We start from the raw sequence: 23,797 nt of genomic DNA, 5'->3' as shown, positions 1-23,797 counted from the left end.
CAAAGTGCGGGATCTTATTAACGTGAGCTTTCACTTCGGCATGATTGTCATTCTGTTTAATGTCGAGTGGAGAATAAAGGTAATCATAACGCGGTCAGGATGATTGTTAAGGTAAAAAAAAAAAATCCCCTCACTAATGTTCTCTTGTTTCTTTGTTTTCCGTCACGTTTTGGATGTCACTTATTCCCTACCATGAGGGATCATCAGGTGTGCCATGGGATAATTGATCAGAAATTCTTTATTTACTACAATTAATGTACACGTTCGCATTGAAGAAGGGCAATTGGGAGTAAATATGTAGCGGTTCGAAATCATTGATCTGATCTACAAGCCATCAGCAGGCTTTGAACACACATACCCCACTCAAATTGCAGCATGAATGTGGTGTTGTAGTGCCCTCTAGCTGAAGCACCACTGTGACAGAACTGAATCCGTTAGCGAAAAGTTTTAAGAGTTGTTTTTCAAATATCAGTTATAAGCTTTGTAGAAAATAGTACAAGTAAAAAATTTCATTAATCGCTATTAATTACATTGTATGATTAATTAGTTTACATTTTTGAATCACTTGGCAGAACTAATATATATATATATATATACCGGTATATATATATACAGTATATCCATATAGTATATGCGTGTGTGTGTTGGGGGGGGGGGGGGTCTCTCAAATAGCCACCCTTTTTATTTCTTGCCTGTTTCTTGTCTTTGCATTTTCATGATACAGCTACAGCAAGCAAGGCATTCTGCCATGTTGTTTTTTTGTTCAATTAGAAATAATACTGTGCAGTATTTGTAGTGGCTCAAGAAGTTGCTTACCAGCGGGGGGGTCGCAGTTTTTCCGTTGCAGCTAGTTGATAAGTGTGGAAGGGTCCCTCACCAAGTTTGTGTCGCCACCTGTTACTTGTTCACAGTCAGTCACGGTCAGCCGCTTTCTGTGATATGCAACGGTTCATTGAAGACTTTAAATTGTCTGTGATTGTGAATGGTTGTTTGTCTCTATGTGTCCTCTGATGGACTGCTGACACCCTGGACTGGTCACACCCATAGTCAGCTGGGATAGGGTCTGTCTCACCTGCGAGGACAACCGCAATAGTAAATAAATGGATCTATGATTTCAATCGGACCAACACAATTGCTGGATTTTCCGGAGTGTCAGTGTTGCTGTTCTAGTTCTCAAATGACCCAAAGTGAATGGGTCACAAAGTCCGTGAAAATTTTAGAAGAAACTAAACGAATTCAGACACAAGGCTTCCTATGATTTTTGCCTCCTATATTCTGAGCAAAGGGGATTATTTTAAATCTGTTACATAGCTACTGTGATATGAGCCCAGACCATTTCACAACTCTTTAATCTCCTTTGTTGTAGTTGCGATTTAATACATGTGAAGGCGTGCGGTCCTGAAAGCCGTGAGGCCGCATTACGTGACAATTTGCCCTCTTATGTCATTATTGGAACAACATTAATTCTATTTGAGGTCCAGCTCAAACCTGTGCATTTAATTTTACTCGGTGTTAAAGCCAAAAAAGAGCATGTATCGCTGACATTCTAAGCACGACAAACAAAAAGAATTTGACACACCATCACACCAGAGAAGAGTGTTGTTTACAATCTTGCAAAATGAAAATGGTTAACAAAATCACAAAGTAAAGAAACAATACGTCTTCAAAATTGTGCGACATCAAGCCTTTGTCTCCACTTTCAAATACCGCGGGCATGTCCGATGACGAATGTGTGAAACCACGGATCGTGAAAAATGGATGCCACTTTCTTATCTCTGCACATTTGATAGGATTCTTAAAGCCTCTAGGGGGGTGGGGGGGGGGGGCAAACAATTGGCAGTGTTTTCGATGGCAGAGAATTTTGTGTTCACATCAGTTTGTCAGGGTTCGTTCAAGGTCGCAAATGTTCGTCGATACTTTTTTTTTTTTGTAGCAACAAGAAAAAACCCCCACAAAAACTGTGGCGGTAACAATGATTCATGAATTCACTGTGCACAACTCCCAGCGAGACCCTCAAAAGGGAGTACAGAAAATGGATTTCAAGTGTTACCTTTGTAATATTAATTTCATCATTCATTCTATCTGTAAGCATGTCCTCTTTGACTCATTCACAGCGCTTTGAAAAGTCAACACAACTCTGTTAAATTGGCAGAATTTGGTGCTGTGAAAAATAAGGGGGGATAAATGACTACTTGGAATCTTCATTGGGTGATTGTGGAAGGCGGGATGACGGTTCCGTTTCGATGGGAGACTATTAAGCCGCGTCCAATGCATCTAACGCCGGTGCACTGAACACGCCCACGCGAGCACGCGCACACCAAGCGTAATTAGTGAGGCGCGCGCGCGGGCTGCGCTCCTCTGAGAGTTGAGTTGAGCCAAACAGCCGCTCTGCCGCTGCATCAACGGGGGAACAGACTTGAGGAATTTGTACCTGCAAAGAAGCAGCAGGCGCTTCTGCAATTGTTCTACAGGCAAGGTGGGTCCACTTGATTGGCGTCCTTCAGCTGCTTTACCAGTTGACTTGATAAACGTCACCAAAACAGTTATTTAACAGACGAACCATTGCCACATTTAATTAATAACAATTGGTTGGCTGTAATTGTTGGAAAGGTGATGTAACTTTGGAGCCCCCCCCCCTTCCTTGTTGTCATTAATAATAATTCAAAGCCAGCCCTGTCAATTATCGAGTCATTGCCTAGTAAGTGCATTTTGTTTGTAGGTCATCAACTCAAAGTGGCTTCTTTAAAAGTCCATAGTCTGCTTTTGAGTAAGTCTTCTCACTGGTTTCTAGTTTCCTCTCCGAGATTCTTGGTGTCTTCTCTGAGGTTTCTCCTCTGAATGGCCCAGATCGAGTGACTTCTTCTTTCTCCGGTAAGCGCTTCTCGATGTCTTCTCTGCGATTCCCAGCGTCCTCGCTGCCCATATCACAAAGGCGACTTGCGGAATAAAGACCACAGCTGGATGACATTTTCTGAAATTTACTGCGTAATGTGCTACATGAAGCTTCTCCACCCATTGCAAGCTGACTGTATATGGTACAGGTCTCTGTCCATGCATAAACTGTTCTGAACCTTCTTTTAGCAGTACTGGCCCCGTGGAGCTTCCATCTAAAACACCCACAAAGTGAGCCATTGTGTCCCTAAGTGTCATTTCAAGTTATATTTGGGACACTTAATTCATGAAAGTTATTTATTGAAGACCAAAGTGTCATTGTCATTTCAGCGCATCCGCCGCACTCAAATGCTTTGCTTCAATGTTTCAGCCTGGAAGGAAGAATGATGAGCCTTTGTCATGTGATCAGCACGGTGGTCATACTTTCAGAGATGAGATGTTTGGTCCAAGCAAGCAGGACAGTCCTGGTTCTGAAAACAAAACGTATTGTAGTTTAGTAGTGGGTTTGTCGAAATGGGATGAACTTCCTGAAATTTCTTTTCATCTGTATTTCAGCTAGCAACTCCTACAACACCAGAAAATCAGTCTAAAGTAGATTCCACCCAGCGGGGGTGCAGTTCCTTCACAGGAAAAACATCCGCGTGATTTGGATTTCACATCAAGGCGGACACACACACACACACACACACACACACAGTTGGATTGCACTTTCTATATTTGTATGTACAACGTGATCCTGATTTCATCTTGTGACATCCAATTAAAGTTGCGTTAATGAGCCTCAGGCCTGTTGATGCAGAAGACCTTTGTCTGCAGATGACATTTGTGTCCTTTTACACATTAGTCAATTTGCTATCGATTAAAGACCGTGCGCAAGTATTTCTGCTCTGGAATGCTTTGTCTGTGGACTCAATACAGACTGTCTCCCGACCACTTCATTAGAAGGATTCCCATCTTCTCCCAAATCGTCAGCTGATGATGTTTGGTTTCTGCGACTTCCAGTCTCAGGCAGTGTGCTCTGCCTTTTTATTTGGGACAGCTGCTGCTGCTGCCGGGCTTTTTCAACAGGCGCCAGTGCTAATTGAAATAAATCGCTTTTCAAGCGTTAACTTAGTGTGACACAGCGTGTGACATGAGTTGCTGGTGGAAACAGCGACAGGTCAACAATAGTCAAGGCGTTTCCAAATGCGCTGCTGGAACATTACCGTTCCAGTCAGTTGAACATGGAAATTCTCAATTTGAGGATTACGGGCACAAAGGCTCTTTGACGAGCGCATTTGGATGTTGAACTTTAAGCAGCAAACTGAATAATTGTTAGATAAGGGGGAAATTGAGCAAAACATAAGGATGGGTATACTTTGAACTCTGCAGGTCAGTTTATGGGCTGTGATGTCATACAGTGCCGCGAGCACACTTGTAGGAGTTGTCAATTAGTAACAAGGCAATATCAACGTGCTGGATGAACTTTTTGACACCTAAAGTACACTGGAGACTACAGTAAAGCTGTCAAACTCATTTTGGAGTCCTGTTTTGTCTGAATGTGAATATTAAACCACAGGCATTTATAATTGCCTTATCATATTATTAGGTAACAGATTGACGGCGTTTAAAATTGACAGTCAAGGAAAATGTTGCCATTTATTTTAAAAAAGGTCCTTGGTCCCGCTGGCAATCGCTCGATGTTGATAAAAGTGAACATAATTTGCAATTTTCACACAAAATTTAGTCAGAAAGATGAAGTGAAAACACCCATGAGGTCCAGAGAGAGAGAGGGATTTTTTAACCAAATGACAAGGATCATCCATATAAAAAGAAGTCAACCCAAACATTTTCTTGACGATATGTTCCATGCGCCTCCACTAGTCTAAACACGGCATTCTGACTCATATTTTGCCACTTTCTGTCGGCTGAAACTGACCTCACAGTTGCTCAGGTAACCACCAATCGCAGCTTATCCGTTGTCTGAACACTTTTGACAAATGCAAAGCACTTTGAGTGACATGGTCATGTATGAAAAGTTCTCTTCAATTGAAGTTTGATTGATTGATTGATATTTGCCTTTAGTGAGCCTCATAAAACGATGTGTCAGGCTGGATGTAACAGCTGGTCGAGAGTTTGACACCTGTGCTCTAGCGCCTGACACCAAACACGTGGATGTGCGCGTCCTTCTGTTTCTGTCCACCGTGACTGCATGTCTTGCATAGCATGCGACGCTTTAGGGAGCGTATCTACAGAATAGATTCAACTGTCGGTATGTGTAGCATCGTAAATAATCAGGACCATCATGAGGATATGAACCATGCGTCATCATGACAAGCGTAAAGAGCACTGCAGTCGAGCCGACTGTCGCATTTGGCTACGCCACAATGACGTTTAGACCAGTTGACGTGTCGCTGATGTCGTTAGGGTAGCAACTGATGAGTTTGCCGAATGAAATGAGGACGGCACCTTAATTAATTTCACTTGTCCCTCTAACTCTGAATGTGCAATGAGGGAGAGCAAGGCATGCCGGACGAAGCCAGCCCCAGAATGAGAAAGTTCTGCAAGCCTTTCCTGGCCTTTTGCAGTGACACATTGGCTGCATCCGAATGTCCACCCTCATCACCCAAGCCCTCATTCACTTTATAGTTGCACACTGAAAAGAAGACAGAGGTGATATTGTTTGGTTCCAGTGGCCCTTGTACATCCCATCCTGTAGACTTGGGCCCCCTGTCTCCTTATCTTAAGTCAACAGTGTCAAACCTGGGCCTTAAACTGGACAGTGATTTCAAACTCGATCGGCAAATTGGTGCCGTTGTTAAATCCAGCTTCTTTCACCTTAGACAGCTGGCCAAAATAAAACCTCTCTTTTCTCATGAACACTTTGAGACAGTAATTCATGCCTTTGTCACATCCCGGCTCGATTACTGCAATGCCCTTTACTTTGGAGTCAGCCAGTCCTCCATTAAGCGCCTTCAGCTGGTCCAGAATGCCGCTGCTCGCCTCTTGACTGGTACTCGTAAGAGGGAGCACATAACTCCTACTCTGGCATCCCTTCACTGGCTCCCCATACATTTAGAGTTATTTTTAAGATCCTCTTCTTTGTTTTCAAATCTCTAAATGATCTCGCACCACCTTACCACTCTGAGCTCATCCGCCCCTACACACCTGCCCTGCGCCTCAGGTTTGCGGACCAGACATTATTAGAAGTACCAAGAACTAAACGGAGGCTCAGAGGGGGTCGAGCCTTTTCTGTTGCTGGTCCCTCTCTCTGGAATGACCTCCCACTGAACATTCGGCAAGCCTCCTCGCTGGCCATCTTCAAAACCCTCCTCAAAACTCACTTGTATTCTTTGGCATTTGACTCAGCATGACTTAGATTTGTTCTTGGTTTTACTGTTCGGTGCTTTCTACCGCCTTTATTACCGATTTGTCTTACTGTTTATTGTGCATGTTAAATTGCTCCATGTACAGCACTTTGTATGCAGCGATGGCTGTTTGAAAGTGCTCTATAAATACTGTTGACTTGACTTGACACTATATGTAGCACTCTAATAGTGGTTCCTTCATTCTGTTTGGCGAGTCGGACCGCGAGCTTACAGTCCCTACTTTCTCCTCGTTGCGTATCACGTGACCGCCGTATCTTTTAATGAAATAAAAAGAATCACTGATTTCCATGGTGTGTAGTTACAGTACCCTCTGATACCCAGAATCTCTCTTGTGCCATTTTGTTTCCCTGCTCACAATGCATTGTGGTCTATATGAACCTGGTGGATGAACATCAATGCTCATTGCTGTTGCAAATGTGTTGTGGGTAATTTTGAGTACCCTCTGGTTATCCTCCCTGGACATTCGGACACCCCTACAATATGGCGTAACTCTGTAATAGTGCATTAAATAGGGAATAGCATGCACATTCGGACACAGTCAGATACTTTTTTGCCTCAGCCTGGAAATACCAGCACCCAACATTAGGTGTGCCTTCATCTTGTGTTCAAAGGTGTATATTCTGCGTAGATAAATTTGGTGGGTCAACTGTCCGTTGTCGGCGAATATTATTGCAAAGCATTAGATCCTCCTGCAATTTTTGGGGGGTTGTTTGTGTGTTTGTTTCGTATTATAAGACTGCACTGAAAAATAGCGACAATATAAGTGACCAGTTGACATGGCTTGGACGTTTGATCACATTCGTGTCCACTTCTGAAGTCATGCAACCCCTATTGCAGACGTCCATAAAGGATGCTGCATGCTTGATTAGATAAACCTCATAACATTTTAAGTTAGATAATTCAACTATTTTGGGTTTTGGTTTTGGGAAAATTGTCTTTCACAATAAGGCAATAAAAGTTAACAGGACTGTTGTTCCTTGTGTTGTCTGCCAAAGTTGATGATAGCAGGAAAAATAAATCAGGAAATGTGTTTTATGTGGGGGTGTAGTTGTTTGATGAATCAGAGGATGCACAAGTTGGACAAGACTATCTTCCCGCGATAAGATTAAAAAAAAAAAGTGAGTGCTCAGTCCACATGTACGTAACATAATAGGGCGTGACTTTCAAAAGAATCAAAGAGAAGCTCAGAGAAGTAATCCTCGAAAAAAACCACTGCTGTTTCTACTGTATACTTGTTGATTTACTTGGGTCTGTCACAGTGATTTAACACTGGCAACGCAAAAAGAAGGGAGGAAGGGGCCAGCAGGGGGATGTTCATCCTTGTGATATGTCTCATGACTGGGAGACGCTCCCGTTGCTGTCGGCCAACTTCCCCACAGAGTTCCCAGCAGTCCGTGTTGTTTGTGTTGACAGATTGTGCCACGATTGCGGGATGCTGAGACTGCTGCTCTGCTTGCTTGTCGCCTCAGTGGGCGGCAACACAATCCAACAACTGGACAGCCAAGCTGGAGACGGACAAGCGGCAGGTGAGTCCCAGCGCGGCGTTGCCTCTGTCTGCTTGGAAGTTAGCGGGCTGCTTCCTTGCTCATGGAGGAGACAAGTACAAAGGCGATTCTGAGAGTGGCTGCTTACGTTCTTTCCTCCGTCGAAATGCCCTGCAAGTGAGAGTCACTGCTAAGTGAAAGTTTTGTCGATTTGTTTTATACATGAGTTGTTGGGGTTCATTTTAAATGTACGTATTTATTTTGAGATTCAAGTCGGAATGTCAAACAGTCTTTTGAGAATTGTAGGTTACTTTATTACATCATACTAAGTGACCTGTTTTTTTTTAATTTTGCACTCGACTAATTCTCCATATATTTGAAACAAACAAAAAAAACTAATATTAAAACGAATTGAAACAAAAATAAAAAGAGGTATTAAAAAAATAAAAACAAACAAACCTGCTCTAAAAAAACAAATGAAAATTAACTGAATTTTAAAAAACAGAAGTCAAGACGAAATAAAAATGAATTATAATAAAAAAATCAAAACCTACCATTCCTCTGATTTGGATGGTTAAAAATAAAGCCAATATTAAATGGTGCAAAAATCAAGTCTTTTTGTCTCTGAATGGCCAAAATGGCACTCAGCCGAAAAATGGAAGCAACTTTGTCAAGCAACTTTCTACAGCCTACATGGTTGAGCCAGGAAGATTTAGGTAAATACGGGGGGGGGGGGACTGTTTAACGTCATATCTCCACAATTCATTTCAACACCGTTGTGTTTTGTGGATGTTTTCAGCAATCATCTTTAAACATGCATAATGTTACTATTTAGAAACAAACATGAATTCACTTTAAAGGTTTTCCAACGGTTTTTTTTGTTGGTATTTTCTAGAGGTGCAGCTATTAACTGATGATCAAATTAATCTCCAACTGCTTTGATAAGTAACCGTTGAGAGACCTTGTTGAACAAATTGTGAAAGCAGACTGATTGTCTATATGTTGTGTCTTTGTGTTGACTCCAACATTGCAAACAACATTTTTTAAGTGGATAAATAAATACAAAATCAATTCATGCATTTTAATTGACCAACATGAATGGAGGGGGAAAAGCACTGAAATGAACGCAATAAATTTTACAGGACTCTTGACTACATAAATTCTCGATAGCCCACCTTCCATCTTGTTAACGATGAATATTCTAAGACTTGTAAAACTTTCCGTGTACAATAATGACAGACTTTCATATCCTTCAATCTTCTCCCGAAAGCGAACATCAAGGCCACACTGATGAGACGGAACAGAGGCCAGGTGATCAAAAATAATGTTTCACTTCTGCCTGTTTGACTCTCTGATGTTTATTAATTCGTATCGGCCGCCATGTTCCCACCGCCTGCAGATGGCAATCAATTTTACTTGGTGGGCTGACTGTCGGTGCTTGTGTGTTTGATGACGCATGACAGCTGTGGGGTAATTCAACACGTGCACTGTCAAAGCTAACTTTGAAATGGTTTACTCCCTTCAAGTCCAGCTGAATGAATAAGGATGTTAACGCGTGCCTTCGTATGTCCTGGAGACGCTCGATTGTATTTATCTAACCATAGGACGCCCCCGAACCCCACCCCTTGCAGGTGAGGTTGCCGTGACAACCAGGCCTCACATCTACAAATGCCGCTCGCCCAACATGGAGGTGTTCACCTGCTGGTGGCATCCGCTCAGCAACCTGACAGAAGGAGAGGAGGTGAACTACGTGCTCACTTATTCCAGAGAGTATGAACACACTTATTATCTTCGTAAAAAGGAAATATTACACACACACACACACACACACACACACACGTTTGATGACTCCCCGCAGGGCTGCGTACTGAAATTGGAGGTGCTGGAATTGAAATGACATGTGGAAGTGATTGCTCTGATGATTTATTCTTTGTTCCTTTCAGCAAAGGGGCCAAGCGTGAGTGTCCTGACTACACAAGCGCCGGTGCCTACAGCTGCCATTTTGACAGCAGCCATACATTCATATGGAACATCTACTGCATGAATGTCATGGCTGTCATGGCTCGCCAAAACGTCACTTCACCACAGCACTGCCTCGATGTGGCCGACATTGGTAAGGACAAATGCGGAAGCCCGCATCAAAGTCAGCTTTGTTGCAAAAGACCACGTGTACAAAGATCGTAGTACACGTGAATTGAAATGAAGAAATAATCCTGATAAAAAGTCCCAAACATATATTTACCTGTACAGTGCTGTGCTAATTTGTTCCAAGATCATACTCTAAAAACGATTTCTTTCATCAGGAAAATAGCACTACAGCTGATATTAATGTACTTAATAAACAAAGTACCAACATAATTAAATGGAATGTAAAGTGTTAAACAGTTTGTGTATTCATTCCATTGTTGATGGTGTCGTGGTACACTCGCGCGACTTGTGTGCGGGCAGGGTGGGATCGGTTCAGACTCGGTAGTGGCGTGAGTGTGTATGAATGTCTCCATATTTGCCCTGTGACTGACTGGCGACCAGTTCTGGGGTTGGTCCGCAATTCGCCCAAAGTCAGCTAGGATTGGCCCCAGCAACTCCCGTGACCCTCTTCAGGATAAGCGATGTTGAAAAATTGATGTATTCATTGCCTCATCTGGTGTGTGACTTGGCCACTGGGGGCAGTATAATACAGTCATGCAGAAACAATCAAAGAGTTCCACAAGTACATATACCGTGACCCAGTAAGGTGCAGCATTATACAGTGGATCCCGCATACTCGTGGTTCGTCACGTGCAGATTTACATATTCACTTTCATGATCCTATCTCGTTTGTTTTGGGGGCGTTTCAGTGTCCAACGGGAGAGTAGGCATTCATTCATGAGTCACACCTGTCCCGAATCCGGCCTCATTGCTTCTCCCCTTTAAAAGCAGACAACTGGCTGTCAGATTATTAAGCCTTGCTCACGACTCTGTCCGCTTATGCTTCAATTCTCGAGACATTCTCTGTATTTTTTTCCCTCCTCATAGCCTTTGCCTGGTAATTCATAGTAATTTTGTTCTGCAAGTATTACGGTTATGTATTCTCGGTTAATGTGTTTTGGATTTTCTCGTCCTTTGATTCGAAAAGCAAATTACATTTTTCTTGCAACTTGCCTTTTGCAAGCACTTTTGGTTTGTTCTTGCCTCGGTCTTGTGTTTTTATAAATACATATGTTTTTGTTTAAAGCCTCGTATCTCTGTCTACGCTTATGGAATCTTTCTTCTGTCCGGAATCCTGACATTCACGGATATTTGTAAACTGTATATCCATTTTTCGATCCGCTTTCATCCTCACAAGGGTCGCGGGGGGTGCTGGAGCCTATCCCAGCCGCCTTCGGCTAGGAGGCGGGGGACACCCTGAATCCTTTGCCAGCCAATCGCAGGGCACACAGAGACGAACAACCATCCACACTCGCACTCACACCTAGGGACAATTTTGAGTGTTCAATCAGCCTGCCATGCATATTTTTGGAATGTGAGAGGAAACCCACGCAGGCCTGGGCGAGAACATGCAAACTCCACACGGGGAGGCCGGAGCTGGAATCGGTGGTAGCAACCCTTGTTTTTGTTTTTTTTCTTTTTGGAAAACATTCATTGGTTGTTATTTTGACTTCAAAATGGCGCCGCGAGAGTGGCTGCCTTTCCAGCAGCTCCTATATTTTGTTGTTCTACTTCTTCCTTTCATAACTTGGCTGCTGTGAATTGGGAATTTCTCCATTGCGAGACTAATAAAGGTTTTCTTATCTTATCTTATTCCCACTTATTCAAGATTTTTTTAAGGTTTAAAAGAATAAATTGTACATGTGGTTTTGCTGTTTGAGGGTGATCAGGACTGAGCCAGCCTGTGGACATCAGGTCTTTTGCTTTATTACCTCTCTTACAGTACAGACTGAAGCTCCAGTCAACCTAACTTACCAGTTGATGGATGCAGGCGGGGACGAGATAGGTCATGATGTGCTGCTGTCTTGGACGTACCCGAGGCCCTCAGACCTCAAATACGGCTGGATCACGCTGGTGTACGAGTTGCAGTACAGACAAGTTAGCGAGCCTGACAAATGGAAGGTAAACGAGAGATATGATGGAGAAATAGCAAAGTGCCCTTGGGGTTTCTAGCTGAGTTTTGTCCCACGACCTGCAGGTTAAGCAGTCACTGCAAGAGCCTGAAGTCAAGCTGCTCGGCCTTCCCATCAACGACTATGTGCTTCGCGTACGGTGCCGCTCGCAAAACTACGGCTTGTGGAGCAAGTGGAGCCAGCCGTTGCTGATGAACATTCCTTCTCGGGCGCTAGCAGGTACAGGTACGATGTCCCCACCGATGTGAGCGTGCATCTACAAGCAGCCGTGGCAACAGGGAATGGGCATTCTTGCATTTGTTACCTAGGCCTTTAAACTTTAGCTGTTTTCATAAAAGAGAACCTATTATGTTTCAGCCAATTCAAAGTATTCGGGCTGATCTTGCAAGGCTTTACAGAATATTGTGTTTTTTGACCGTCAACCTGCGATTGGCTGGCAACCAGTTCAGGGTGTCCCCTGCCTACTGCCCGTAAACAGCTGGGATAGGCTCCAGCCTGCCCGCAAACCTCGTGAGGATAAGCGGATTAGAAAATGGATGGATGGATGTTATTAGGTGAGAGGCAATATCAGCAAAGCATTTTGATATATATTTGAGCACAAACTAACAAGGCTCCAAAATGAAGACAGGAAACTGTTGGAAATAAACTAATTGTTTAATAATTTAACTCGCCAAAATTAGAATTTAGCTTGTAAATAAAAGTCTTTTGATTCTGATCTTGTTCACTTTGTTCCCTTCATTGAAGCAGACAAACTCATCGTGGTGATTCTGGTGACAACCATCAGCATGGTGGCGATCTTGGCCTTCTCTGTGTGTGTCATTCCACAATGTGTGAGGTGAGAATTCACATTCCTTTTCTTCATGTGCAATGAAAAGCTCCCCTGTACCTTTCCCTTACATCTGGCATCCTACTGTTTTACCATGCAGAGTGAAAAACTTCTTTTGGCCACCTATTCCAAAACCACGCATCATCGGCATTGACCTGCTGCTTTTGAAGGTAACGCAACTTCCATCTTCTATGTGTCATCTGTCTTCTGCTCACCACAGGTGGCTAACATACTCACACTCTATATTTCAGTAAGTACGGTATATTTTAAAGTAAAAGTACTGAGTCGACTCATTTAAAAGGGCGAGGCGGGGGGTTAAAGTGTTAAAACTGCTAGCAAGTCTCTGACGCCCCTCACTAAATGTGCATGAGCATGATTGTTACACATGGGCATACATAATGGCATGTGATGATGGAAATTTGTCATTGTGGAAATAGTCACAGAGAGCACATATCTTGTATCCACAAAGGAGCAGCGCTAGCAATACTGTACTAGGCTTGCGGCATTGCGGCTGCTATGTTCCTAGCATGCTCATTCGGAATGCAGTGTTACCATGACCATAAATACTATCGGTTTGGAGTTTTATTTTTTGGAATGTACAGTCAATTAAAGCTCAAAAAGAGGTGATAAATGTGCCTATCGGGCAGAAATGTTGCTGGCTTTGCATTGCTCCTGAATCGTCTCTGCTCACTGAGCTCCATTTCCTCTGCTTCTGTATGCTAGTAGTTTGCCCGGTTAGAAATCTAATTTGAGGCACAAGATAGAGCCAGAGATGGTTGATTTTTATTCACATGGTCATTTAATTGTCAGTGAATATAGATGCAAAGTATTCCTCCTCCTGTGAGTCAGAGAGAAAGAAAGAAAAACTGAAAAAACATCACTGACGTCATGAGAGACTTTTTGATGTCCATTCAATTTGCTTCCCACTCTGCGTCCTCAGAAGGGGAACTTGGATGAAATCAACCACCACCTGACTAATTTCCATGGCTTCGTAGCGCCCAGCTTCCTGGACACCGAGGCATGGGAGCAGGTGAGCCCTGCCAACATCGATTTCGCCACGGCCAAAGACTGCCCCGATCCCACCAAGTCACCCAGCCAGGTGCCGGATGCCTTCACCATCCCACACGACTTGACGCCCACCACAACTCTTCATCAACTCGTGAGCCAGCCTCCAACAGCATTCATGCCAAGCGCATACTGCATGTCTCCTCCTCAAGCCTTCTGGCCAACCCCGTGGCCAGAGAGCAATTACAGCATGACGGGACAGCCAAATGCACCCCCACCTGCCCTCTCTACTACCTGCCCCCCTCAGAACATCTACAGCTCTGTGCAGCTCATGAACGACATCGATGGGCTGCAATTGGTGCCGTGCCTACCACCGGTCTATAGCGAGCTCCCGCCACTGCCCGACTCTAAATTACATGCCAGCGTAAAGGAGGAAGATGAGGAGAAGCTGGCAGACGACCAGGCCAAAAAGAAAGATGCTGCTTCAGCTAATGAGAGCTGAGCGGATCACAAGATGCGGAGAACCACAAACACAATTGGATTTGGTGGTTTAAAGGAACATGATAACTTCTTTCATTTAGTCTGCCATCAAGAGGTCCACAGCAGTGGAGACAAGAAGACATTTGTCTTTGTTTTTGTGAATCATGCACCCACTTGATTCTCAGAAAAAAAAAAAAATCTGAATCAAATTCGGAAATGGAGTTTTGCGAGTCCGTGAAGCAGGAAGCCTGTTCCAACATGACCTCAATTGCCATCTGGATCTTAATTGGAATCTGAAGGCTTCCAAAAGTTGGAAACTGATGACAGAAGTGAAACACCTCCCTCTCCCGTCCACAAAGGTGCAAAAGAGGGACCCTGCCCAGCTAGTAGATAACGTAATGATAGTTAATCTATTTTCATTTGTGATGTGTCATTGGGAAAATACCCCTCAGGTCTCCATCTCCCAGTCAACAAACATCATCGATGGGCCCTTAATGATTCACTAAGGGCCCCCAGATTTCGGTGCCACGTCCCTGTTCACAATGTGCTTGGTTTCATTGTAAACTATCAACCACGGTACTTTGAATGTTTTCAATGCAGAGTAACCAGATTGTGTTTTGTGTTATGTGTTATGTAATACATTCTATTTCCAAAACATGTTTATGGAGAGGAAGAAGAGATTGTACATAGTGTCTATCTGATATTATAATTACAATGGATGAGGAAAACTACAGTATGACTTTTCCCCTTTGGTGTGGGTCAGACAATGAACCAGCTCACCCACAAAGAGATCCTGCTGCTTTTACTTCATCCAGAGCATGAGAAGAGGTGAGAGCAGTGAGCAGTGGTAGGACAACTCATGGTTGCTTCGACTTGACAACACAACTCCTCACAATGCCCTGAGCATCTGACAGTTCCTGGCTGAGAAGAACATCAGCCCTGCGGGACCAACCTCCCTTGTCTGTACTCACCCAACCTGGTGGTTTTTCCTCTTTCCCAAGCTCAAAGAGACCCATTTTAAGACATGGATAACAGAAGTTCATGAAGGTGTGGGAGAGAAGGCTGGGAAAGTGTGTTCGACTCCAGGTGGATGACTTCCAAGGAGAACACTTGCAGTTTGGATTTGAAATATACTGTAACTTTTGTAACGCCTCATATGTTGCGACTGCTTTTATTTACAAAGCATCTTTTGGCGGGCTTATTGTAAAGGGCAAATAAAGATGTGCCACAGTTATCGATGCAAACACAGGTATATGCCAACCATTAGATTGTGGCTACATTTACAGTATAAATAACAGGCAATGTTGTCAGCTGACTGACAAAGACTGTGTTGTTCCTTTGCGACACGAGAAACTCTGTTCCCAGAAGGCAGATAAGAACTGACCAAATTAGAATTCTCGCTCAGCTTCTGTGTTAACCTACTTGTGGAAATGCATTTACCAGTAATGTTCCATGTAGCTTGAAAGGCCCAGTTCCCCAAACGAAACTCTCCACCTTTCATGATATGACTAAGTAAAGAAAAAAAAGAATTGCTCGTCAGAAAGGGCAGATGGAGGGACAAAGAAATTACACTTTTGACCTAAAACCATCAGGAAGGACAAGGAGGTGAAATTTCACATCAAAAGGAGAAAAGATGAAAGGGTGGTTGCTAATGAAACAATTAGTCCTGTCAAGCGCTTAAAAAAAATGCGATTAATTAATTAGATCTGTTAATCTCATCTAAAATGACTGAGAAAACCCCTATTTTCATTTTAAATTTGTTACCTTATTGAGGCAGATCAAAAGATAAAAGAAAAAGTGGCATAAAGTATTTTATTGTTTTTCAGCAGACTTGGACAGATGCAGTCCTAGCCATTTACTTTCTGCTGTATTTGAGACTAGTCAAAGTCCTACCTGCAACCTTTTGCTTCGACCACGAGGGGGAATATCACTGTTTTGTTTGTTTTTGTAAATGTCCAAAGAATTACAAAATAAAAATAGAACATCAGGTCCTTAGAAAGTGCTTAGGGTAACATATCAAAAACAGTAAGAACAATTTTCTGAGCAATACAAGTACTCAATACTGAACTTGCTTCAGACAATAAACAATAAATAAATCAGACCCTTAAATCGCAGTCCTGTAAGTTAGAACTTCAGAAATAACACTGTTCATCATGACAAGCTAAAAGTGATGAAATAAACAATCACTTCTAGTAGTCTACAGAGGACACATCAACTACGCCTCATACGTGGGGTGTTCTTGAGTTTAGTTTGCCGAGGAGCTTTGCTATGTATGGCTCGCTCGCTATATTGCTAACACTTTCGGTGCTAACATTAGCTGTGGCTGCACTCGCGACTGGGTGCTTTTCATTGATGTGGGAGGGTAAATTTGAGCTGCTTCGGTGGTACGCAAACTCCTTCTTACAAATTAATCACAACACTCTAACTTTATCAATTGTCGTCAGGGCGTTTTTGGAATGTAAATTTTCCATTCATTGTGCCGAGAACTCTCACATCCTGTTGCATTTTCACCTCTCCACTCCTCACCGCTGCTTACTAAGTCCACCCAACTCCAATGGGAGCCTAACAGCTTCGGCTAAACAAGCCCCAAAATAATGGCAGCCAATCAATGTCCGCTTCAGGCTGTGACACCTCTAGAAACATTACTATATAGTACATCTTTCTTTATGTAGCGCTTTCACAACAGGTAAGGACAGATCAAAGGAAATTACGGCAGGAAAGCAAAAGATGAGCAAAGGAAATAAGACAGGAAGGTGAGGCCAGTTATGACGACGATCTCGGTGAATGGGTGTCGGGTGTCCAGGCCCCTGAATGGTTGGGAGGTAGGGGTGTCACAGGGGGTGGAAGGACACTCCTAACTTTAGTGTGACCACCGTCAGCTTCGCAAAGCAGACCTCCTCCCATGGACACTGCTGACTGCCAAGGTAAGACATACAATCAGTTTGTTGTTTACATGCTGCCTAGAAGACTGATTGTAACGCTTGTTTACGTCTCACTTTTGTGTTGGTTGTTGTTTGGTGCAATGATTTGTACATTGCAGTGCTCTCAGATCTCTGACACAGCTGTCGCTTAAAAATAGATCTCCTGCCAGGCCCGACACTACTCTGCCTCTTGAACGTTGATATCATCATCAGCTTGAAACATGCACTCATACGTATCTCCAGTACAGCACATAGTGAAATATAAAGTATTATATGATAAAAATGAGTCATGGCATTCATGTTAGCTTATGAGCTTCACTTAGTTTTTCAAAGCAGCGTTGCTTACACTCTAACTACACGCTGGTTGGGAATCACTGTGTCAGTATGTATTTGGCTGCTTGCTATTTCTTACAAACTAAAAACCTTTTTCATCTTTTTGTTCCATGTGGGTTCGGATGGACAAAGAGGACGCACGTTTGACTGACCAGGAGGCAATCAACGGGGCTGACATGGCATCTGGCAGAGAGCACGAGGATCAGGCGGTGCCGAATGGCGACATAGAGGAGAGTAACATCCATGGTATACAATCTCGTTACTTGCGATGTTCGTCACCCAGGTAACATTTTAAAACTTTTTCAGTCAACTGAATGCAGGATAGCGCGATGACTTGATTTGTACCGTTTTCAGCCTCTCCATGACGTCAGAGTCCAGGTTTTCTGCCATTTCTGGCTCGGATGCCGGCAGTATTTTTATGGAGCCGATCCACTTGTCGTCGGCCATTGCCGCCAAGAAGATCATTAATGAGGGTGAGACACTGTTTGACACTCACATCAAGCAAGATTTCTTTTTTAATCATTTGATCAGTAGAGAGTTATCTGACATATCCACCAAATGTCAACACCTGTACTGTTGTGTCTCTGATCTTCTGCTGGTGAAAAAATCCTGAAAGCTTCACTGCGTTCTCAACCACATTGATTATTACTGACTGGAGCCCCTACTGTGACTATATATGCTCCCAGCAAGATGCCGGTGCACAGCACATGTAGCAGGGAGATAATTGAAAGGACAGCAGATAAGACATGGATTTCATATTAAGATGCTGCGAGCCCTGCAAATCTGAAGAGGAATGTGATTCGTGTTAAATGAGACAATTAACTTTAAGTGGGTGACTGTCTAGATTCCTGCATTTACTCATGAGCTGAGGTGATGACTTTAGCGAGAAGATTTGGATGTCAAACACCGCATGCGGATGAGCTTGTCTATCCTGAATTCAACGTTGGGAAATTCATTGGTGGAGAAATAAAATAATGAAAATTAGTTTGTCACTTAAGAAACATCCAATTGAGTTTTCAAATGTAATTCAGCCAAACCCGCTCAATAAAAGCTGAACTCGAGTTTTTATTTTTTATTTTTTGTCATTCTCAGAATTGCCACCTCGAGGTGCCCGCCCCGAGTCCATCCCAGAGTCCATGCTTGAAACCGCTGAGCAACTGATGGTGGAGGACCTCTACAACCGAGTGCGGGAGATGATTGATGACCGCAGCCCCTACAACACTCCGTGTGTGCTGGACATCCAAAGGGCTATGGTTCAGGAACGCCTGGAGGCCCCCAGCAGGGATATGGATGAAGTGTGGCCAAACATTTTCATCGCTGAGAAGTCAGTGTTACCTACCTGTATATCTTCTCAATCAACACGTGTCACATGAAAATGACAATGAGAGGATGTCCTTTAGGGAACAGTTGAGGAAAATACATGAGAAAACAATGCTCTGTTGGAATTGTATGCTTTGTACTTGTAATATTTCAAATCTTGCTGCAGGCTTACACAAGTGTGTTTCAGCTCTCCTGAAAGGCAATGTTCAATGTTTCGTATCGCCCAGATCCGTCGCCGTCAACAAGGCCCGGCTAAAGCGAATGGGCATCACGCACATCCTTAACACCGCACACGGCACCGGCGTCTACACGGGGGAGGCTTTCTATTCCGGGATGGGGGTGCACTACATGGGTGTTGAGGTGGATGACTTCCCTGATGCTGACATCTCACCACACTTCCGGCCTACTGCTGAATTCTTGGATGAAGCTTTGCTGACTCACAAGGGTGAGCACCCACTTCGGAGAAGAAATGAACTTGATGTGTTTTCCTGGAACGAGATCCGTTTCTGTCACGTAGTTAATTTTGACCACAGCTCATGTAACCTTTAGTCACATGTTCATCAGCAAATCTGATTGAAAACAAAGAGCTTCACAGCTCATAAGATTTCATTGAAATATCAGTCTATCCAACTATCCATTCATTTACTACACCACTTATCTTATTAGAGAAATAAGATTAAATCATGAAATACCCTAAGCCTTGTGAGCTCTCACGATTGCTCTTTTGTTTGCAGGCAAAGTTGCGGTGGTTTCCATGATGGGTGTCAGTCGTTCAGCTGTCCTGGTGGCATCCTACCTGATGATCTTCCAGCACATGACCATCATGGAGGCCCTGACAGCCATGAGGAAAAAGCGCCCCATCAATCCCAATGAGGGTTTCCTCAAACAACTGCGAGAGCTCAATGAAGACTTGCTGGAGGAGAGGGAGGATGACGACACACTCAGCCAATGTTCCGTTATCGACGCACGCACCCGCGCTCGGATCTTTGGCGAGGGCGGTGAAGATCATGAGCTGGATCACGACGAAAGCCAAAGCATGATTGAGGTAAAAGCGCACTCCATCATGATGGAGGAGGAGGAAGACGGCGCCAGTGTGATGAGCAGCGTGGCCTCGTCCGCAGCCGCTGAGGAGCTTCGGAGCAGATCCAACAGAGCGCACAACGGTCAAACTTCAAAGTCAGTCCTGTCTAAACAGGTGGGAAGCACGGAGGTTGGCGAGGATGACGACGGTTTGGATCGAATGATTCACGAGTGGCAATGTAGAAATGAGCTCTACCAAAGTGATGAGTGGTGGGAGGCGCAGCTGAACAGCGATGTGGAGGATGCGGCGCCCGGCGCGTGTGCAGATGCAGATGTTGAGAGTGTCACCAGCGAGGACGTGCGCGACCTGAAGGAATGTTTGAAGCGCCGCCTCAGACGGCCTGCGTCGGATGCTGTGTCCACCTCTAGCTGCACCAGTTACACTGACCTCTGGAAGCAGCGACTGCGGGAGATAGAGGAGGAGGCCTCCGCTCGGTATCGAAAAAAGGATAACGGTGAAGGCAACAACAGTGATGTAGCACAACAGGAGGCAAAGAATAAAATTGATGAGGAGATGGAGAGCATCCTTTCAGACAATACGTCCATGTACAATTTCTGCCTGAAGAACAAGGACAAGATGACGCCTTTGGAGCGCTGGCGGGTCAAGCGGATTCAGTTCGGATGGAACAAGAAAGATCGTGGAGACAGAGAGAATAGTTCTGTTGGTGATAATGAGAAAAGTGATGGTGTTGAAGCAACAACTCCATCCTTCGAAGACGTCAACCTGACCGCCTATCAGTCTTGGAAACGGAGGCAGCAGAGGCGACTTGGCGAGGAAAACGTGGAAGAGATTCTGGAGCTGAGTCGGGGTGACGATTCTGCCACTATTAAACGGCGGCAAAGGCGGGAGGAGATCCTGGAGCGTTCCAAAAAGACGTTAGAAGAAAGCCAGTCTGTCTGCGGCTGGGAGAATGAGAGCTGTATAAGTGGCGGTACAATACCTCTCTCCGCCTTCTGGGCCGGAGCTGGGGTCACTGGACCACCCAGTGTCATCAGTGACGACAACATGTCGATGATCAGCGGACAATCGTCTGTCCGATCGTCTGCATCGCAGGCCTGTAGTACGAGATCAACGCACTCAATTCTACAACCTCCTCCCATTCTTCCTGTTCCGACCGTCCAGGGTCCCTCGGGAGAACCAATGGTAAACCTGGCCAGCATCCAGAACTGGATCGCCAATGTGGTCACCGAAACCATTAAACAGAAGCAGAGCGAGATGAGCCTACCTCCTCCATCACTTGGGGGTTCGGAGCAGAGTTTTGGTGCTCCGTCCAACGTGATGACAGGCCGTGGTGGAGATGACAAAGCCTCCGTGTTGAGTAGGCAGTCTTACTCCAGTGGCATGTCGCACGGTTGTGGCCGGCCAGCATCTGTCGGTGGCTTAAGTGGGGTCAGTGCCGGAGGTTCTGCGCTGCTGGATGCTCAGAAAAATAAAATCACCACCACCAGTGTCCCTCTGTTCAGCCTCTTCCAGGACCAGGTCAACCTCGGTAAACTGGATGCCATTGACAAGGAGATCAGGTCTGAAATGAGAGACAAGATGGCGACCTATGAGAAGAAGAAAATTCTGGAGGACAACAAGCGCAGCACTTTATACAAGAAAAAGAAACCAAAGGCGGATGAAGATGAAGAGGAGGAGAAAAGGAAGGAGGAGGAATTCCTTGAAGAGACAACGAAAAAGAAGCAGAAACCTTTCAAGACATTTGGCCTCTCTGGATGTTTGAACCTCAACCCCGCTCTGGAGACCACCAAGAACACCAGCGTTGACGACTGGCTGAAAACGGTCAGGCCTCCTCCCAGAAAAGCTGCCGCCGCGGCAGCAACGGAGGATCCCTATGACGACCTAGACGGCTCCGTCTCCCAGTTTGACTTCTCCAGCCGCAGGGCCTCGTGTGCTGGTGAGGACGATGACACGCAAACATATGGCGGCACCTCCAGATACTTATCCCAACTGCAAATGGACACATCTGCCAATGGCGCGCACTATTCTGGCATCAACAATGGCCACAGTCAAGCCAGGAAATCATATGGCGAGGACGTTGAGCCGAGTGACCTCAGCTCTAGGAGGAAATTCACAAATCATTCACAATACAAAAGCAACGACACAGCTGGGGGGATGCGGGATGCGGATGGTGACGATGAGGAAGAAGACGTTGAAGCCTTCATCGCCCAAACTAGGCAGAGGGTTAGAGCTCGAGCGGCCGCCGAGGAGCCCGATGACGAGGTGCTCGCTGCCTGGAGGGCGCAGCAGGAAGCTAAGTGGCAAAGTCAATCATAGATAAATTGAGCAGGAAACAAATGAGCGCCGCCATTGACTGCCTGGGGGGGCAAGTGGTATAGAAAATCGATAAATGGAGATCAATGAGTAAAAACAAGTGCACATAATTTACTCTTTGAATGCACAAATTCTGGTAAACATATTTCATGTATTTCTTTATAATAAAAGAACATTTCTGCTGCTTTGCAATTAATAAATGGGGGAAAAATTACCACAGTGGATTTTCAAATATGTAATTCTTCGCAGGAAAGCACCGCCGTGACTGGTTCGCACAAAACGCTTCCTCCCACAGTCCAAAATGTGGATTAAAAAAAGATTACCCGGGAATTGAAAAATTCTGTCCAAATGCGAGAGTGAATTGTTGTGTGAAATTGTCATGCCTATGACTGACAGGTGATATATCAAATATGTGAATCACCTGAGATGGGCTCAAACAGGATAACAAGTATAGAAAAGTGATGTAAAAGACATCTGGAAAGTATTCACAGCGCTTCACTTTTTCCATTTTTGTTATTTTACAGCCTTGTTCCAAAATGGAATTGTTTTTTTTTTCAAACTTCTACACCCAACACGCCATAAGAATAATGTGAAAAATGTTATCTTTTTGCAGATTTATTCAAACGAAAAAAAAAGAGATCACCTGATGGATGTATACACTGCCTTTGCCATGAAGGCCAAAATTAAGATTAGGTGCATCATGTTTCTATTGATCATTCTTGAGAGGTTGTGTGCACTTAAGTGGAGAAGTGTCACCAAAAGGGTTTAATTATTTTTAATTGTGTCATGACTGTTCGAGTAATGAACTCGTCTCAAGACTTTAAACACCTGCAAGCTTATGTGTAGCACCATCTAGTGGACCACCGTAGTAAACATCAGAGGAGCTTTTGTGATTTCGTCCCTCAGTCAAACATTTTCCAACACATTCCTTTCGAATTTGTCTTTCAGCATTATGTGTAAAGAATCACATTTCTTTCCACTGTGATATGTGGTGACATAATGCTCATACATGTGAGACTTAAAGATCACAGACTTAAATGCTGCCGTCCGTGCAGCTCGATCGCATTTGAGAGATTAAAGTATTACAAAATGTGCGCTGCTGCTTGAAGCGCGTGACTGTACACGAAGTCGTCAGGTCGAATCACTGGCGATGTAAGACCGAAATCAGAGTACAGGTGGAGCCAGGAAGGAGGATGGGACTGTGTGAGAAAACTAGAGCAAACACACTTACTAAATGTCATCATAAAAATGATAGTGAAGAAAACATGGATGCAAAAAAAGGTCACTTTGTATTTGAGAGTGGAAATGGTAGTGACCAGTGGCGGTTCTGGGGGGGGGGGGGGGGGCAGCGGGGGCCAGTGCCCCTGTAGCACCGATTCTGGCCCCCCCTGTGGCCCCCCCTCCGAGCGCAGATTACGCAGTCGTGCCGAGTCGCCGACGCGAAAGGTGGAACCAAAGTGCTTGATTTAACATTCTAGTCGGATCCTTTAGTGCGCTGCGCCATTTAAAAATGAGCGGGAAAATGAGAAGCAGTCCGCAGAGAAGGAAATTACCACGACACGAGTGCTATTTGCGTGTGTGCGCGCGCGCGTGTGTGTGTGTGTGTGTGTGCGTGTTTGTGTGTGTGCGTGTGCGTGCGTGTGTGTGTGTGTGCGTGAGTGCCTCGATGGGATCACCACCTTATCGTGGTGAGGCACTTTGCGCGTCTCCATG

General features: G+C 44.5%; 2 protein-coding genes and 1 long non-coding RNA gene across 4 annotated transcripts; all 3 read left to right on the top strand.

Moving 5' to 3' along the window:
• Positions 1-2,373: 2,373 nt before the first annotated feature.
• LOC147210919 (uncharacterized) lies at positions 2,374-3,118 on the top strand. The gene is made up of 3 exons (XR_015102536.1): positions 2,374-2,476; positions 2,792-2,871; positions 3,082-3,118. It is a non-coding gene; the product is annotated as an uncharacterized LOC147210919 (long non-coding RNA).
• A 4,391-nt stretch (positions 3,119-7,509) lies between these two features.
• On the top strand, positions 7,510-15,374 carry crfa4 (cytokine receptor family, class I receptor 4). Of its 2 annotated transcripts, none has more exons than XM_086118704.1 (8): positions 7,510-7,786; positions 9,349-9,514; positions 9,688-9,857; positions 11,655-11,833; positions 11,910-12,069; positions 12,592-12,679; positions 12,771-12,840; positions 13,611-15,374. In XM_086118704.1, the coding sequence occupies exons 1-8, from the start codon at positions 7,588-7,590 to the stop codon at positions 14,175-14,177; spliced, it is 1,599 nt and encodes a 532-aa protein (XP_085974830.1). In that variant the 5' UTR covers positions 7,510-7,587; the 3' UTR covers positions 14,178-15,374. The 2 variants fall into 2 exon arrangements, with proteins under 2 accessions (XP_085974830.1, XP_085975613.1); XM_086119487.1 differs by having other exon boundaries at positions 7,650-7,786; positions 9,376-9,514.
• Positions 15,375-17,030: 1,656 nt separating this feature from the next.
• Positions 17,031-22,277, top strand: styxl2 (serine/threonine/tyrosine interacting like 2). Its single transcript, XM_086117462.1, has 6 exons — positions 17,031-17,079; positions 17,542-17,692; positions 17,764-17,882; positions 18,502-18,733; positions 18,957-19,174; positions 19,464-22,277. Exons 1-6 carry the CDS (start codon positions 17,058-17,060, stop codon positions 22,085-22,087), a joined length of 3,366 nt encoding a protein of 1,121 aa, XP_085973588.1. The 5' UTR covers positions 17,031-17,057; the 3' UTR covers positions 22,088-22,277.
• Positions 22,278-23,797: the final 1,520 nt, after the last annotated feature.

This window comes from Hippocampus guttulatus, chromosome 1 (assembly GCF_054856545.1).
Source record: "Hippocampus guttulatus isolate MCC_2025c chromosome 1, RoL_Hgut_1.0, whole genome shotgun sequence".
Taxonomy (NCBI): Eukaryota; Metazoa; Chordata; class Actinopteri; order Syngnathiformes; family Syngnathidae; genus Hippocampus; species Hippocampus guttulatus.
This window is presented reverse-complemented; position numbering and strand designations above follow the sequence as displayed.

What these genes read in the sequence shown, in the direction of transcription:
- styxl2 (XM_086117462.1), top strand. Translation starts at nt 17,058, where the DNA reads ATGGACACTGCTGACTGCCAAG. An exon ending in GGACACTGCTGACTGCCAAG is followed by an intron (nt 17,080 to 17,541) that starts GTAAGACATACA and finishes GGATGGACAAAG; the next exon opens with AGGACGCACGTTTGACTGAC. An exon ending in AGCTTTGCTGACTCACAAGG is followed by an intron (nt 19,175 to 19,463) that starts GTGAGCACCCAC and finishes TTTTGTTTGCAG; the next exon opens with GCAAAGTTGCGGTGGTTTCC.
- crfa4 (XM_086118704.1), top strand. Translation starts at nt 7,588, where the DNA reads ATGTCTCATGACTGGGAGACGCTCCCGTTGCTGTCGGCCAACTTCCCC. An exon ending in TGGAGACGGACAAGCGGCAG is followed by an intron (nt 7,787 to 9,348) that starts GTGAGTCCCAGC and finishes ATCTAACCATAG; the next exon opens with GACGCCCCCGAACCCCACCC. An exon ending in GTCATTCCACAATGTGTGAG is followed by an intron (nt 12,680 to 12,770) that starts GTGAGAATTCAC and finishes TTTACCATGCAG; the next exon opens with AGTGAAAAACTTCTTTTGGC.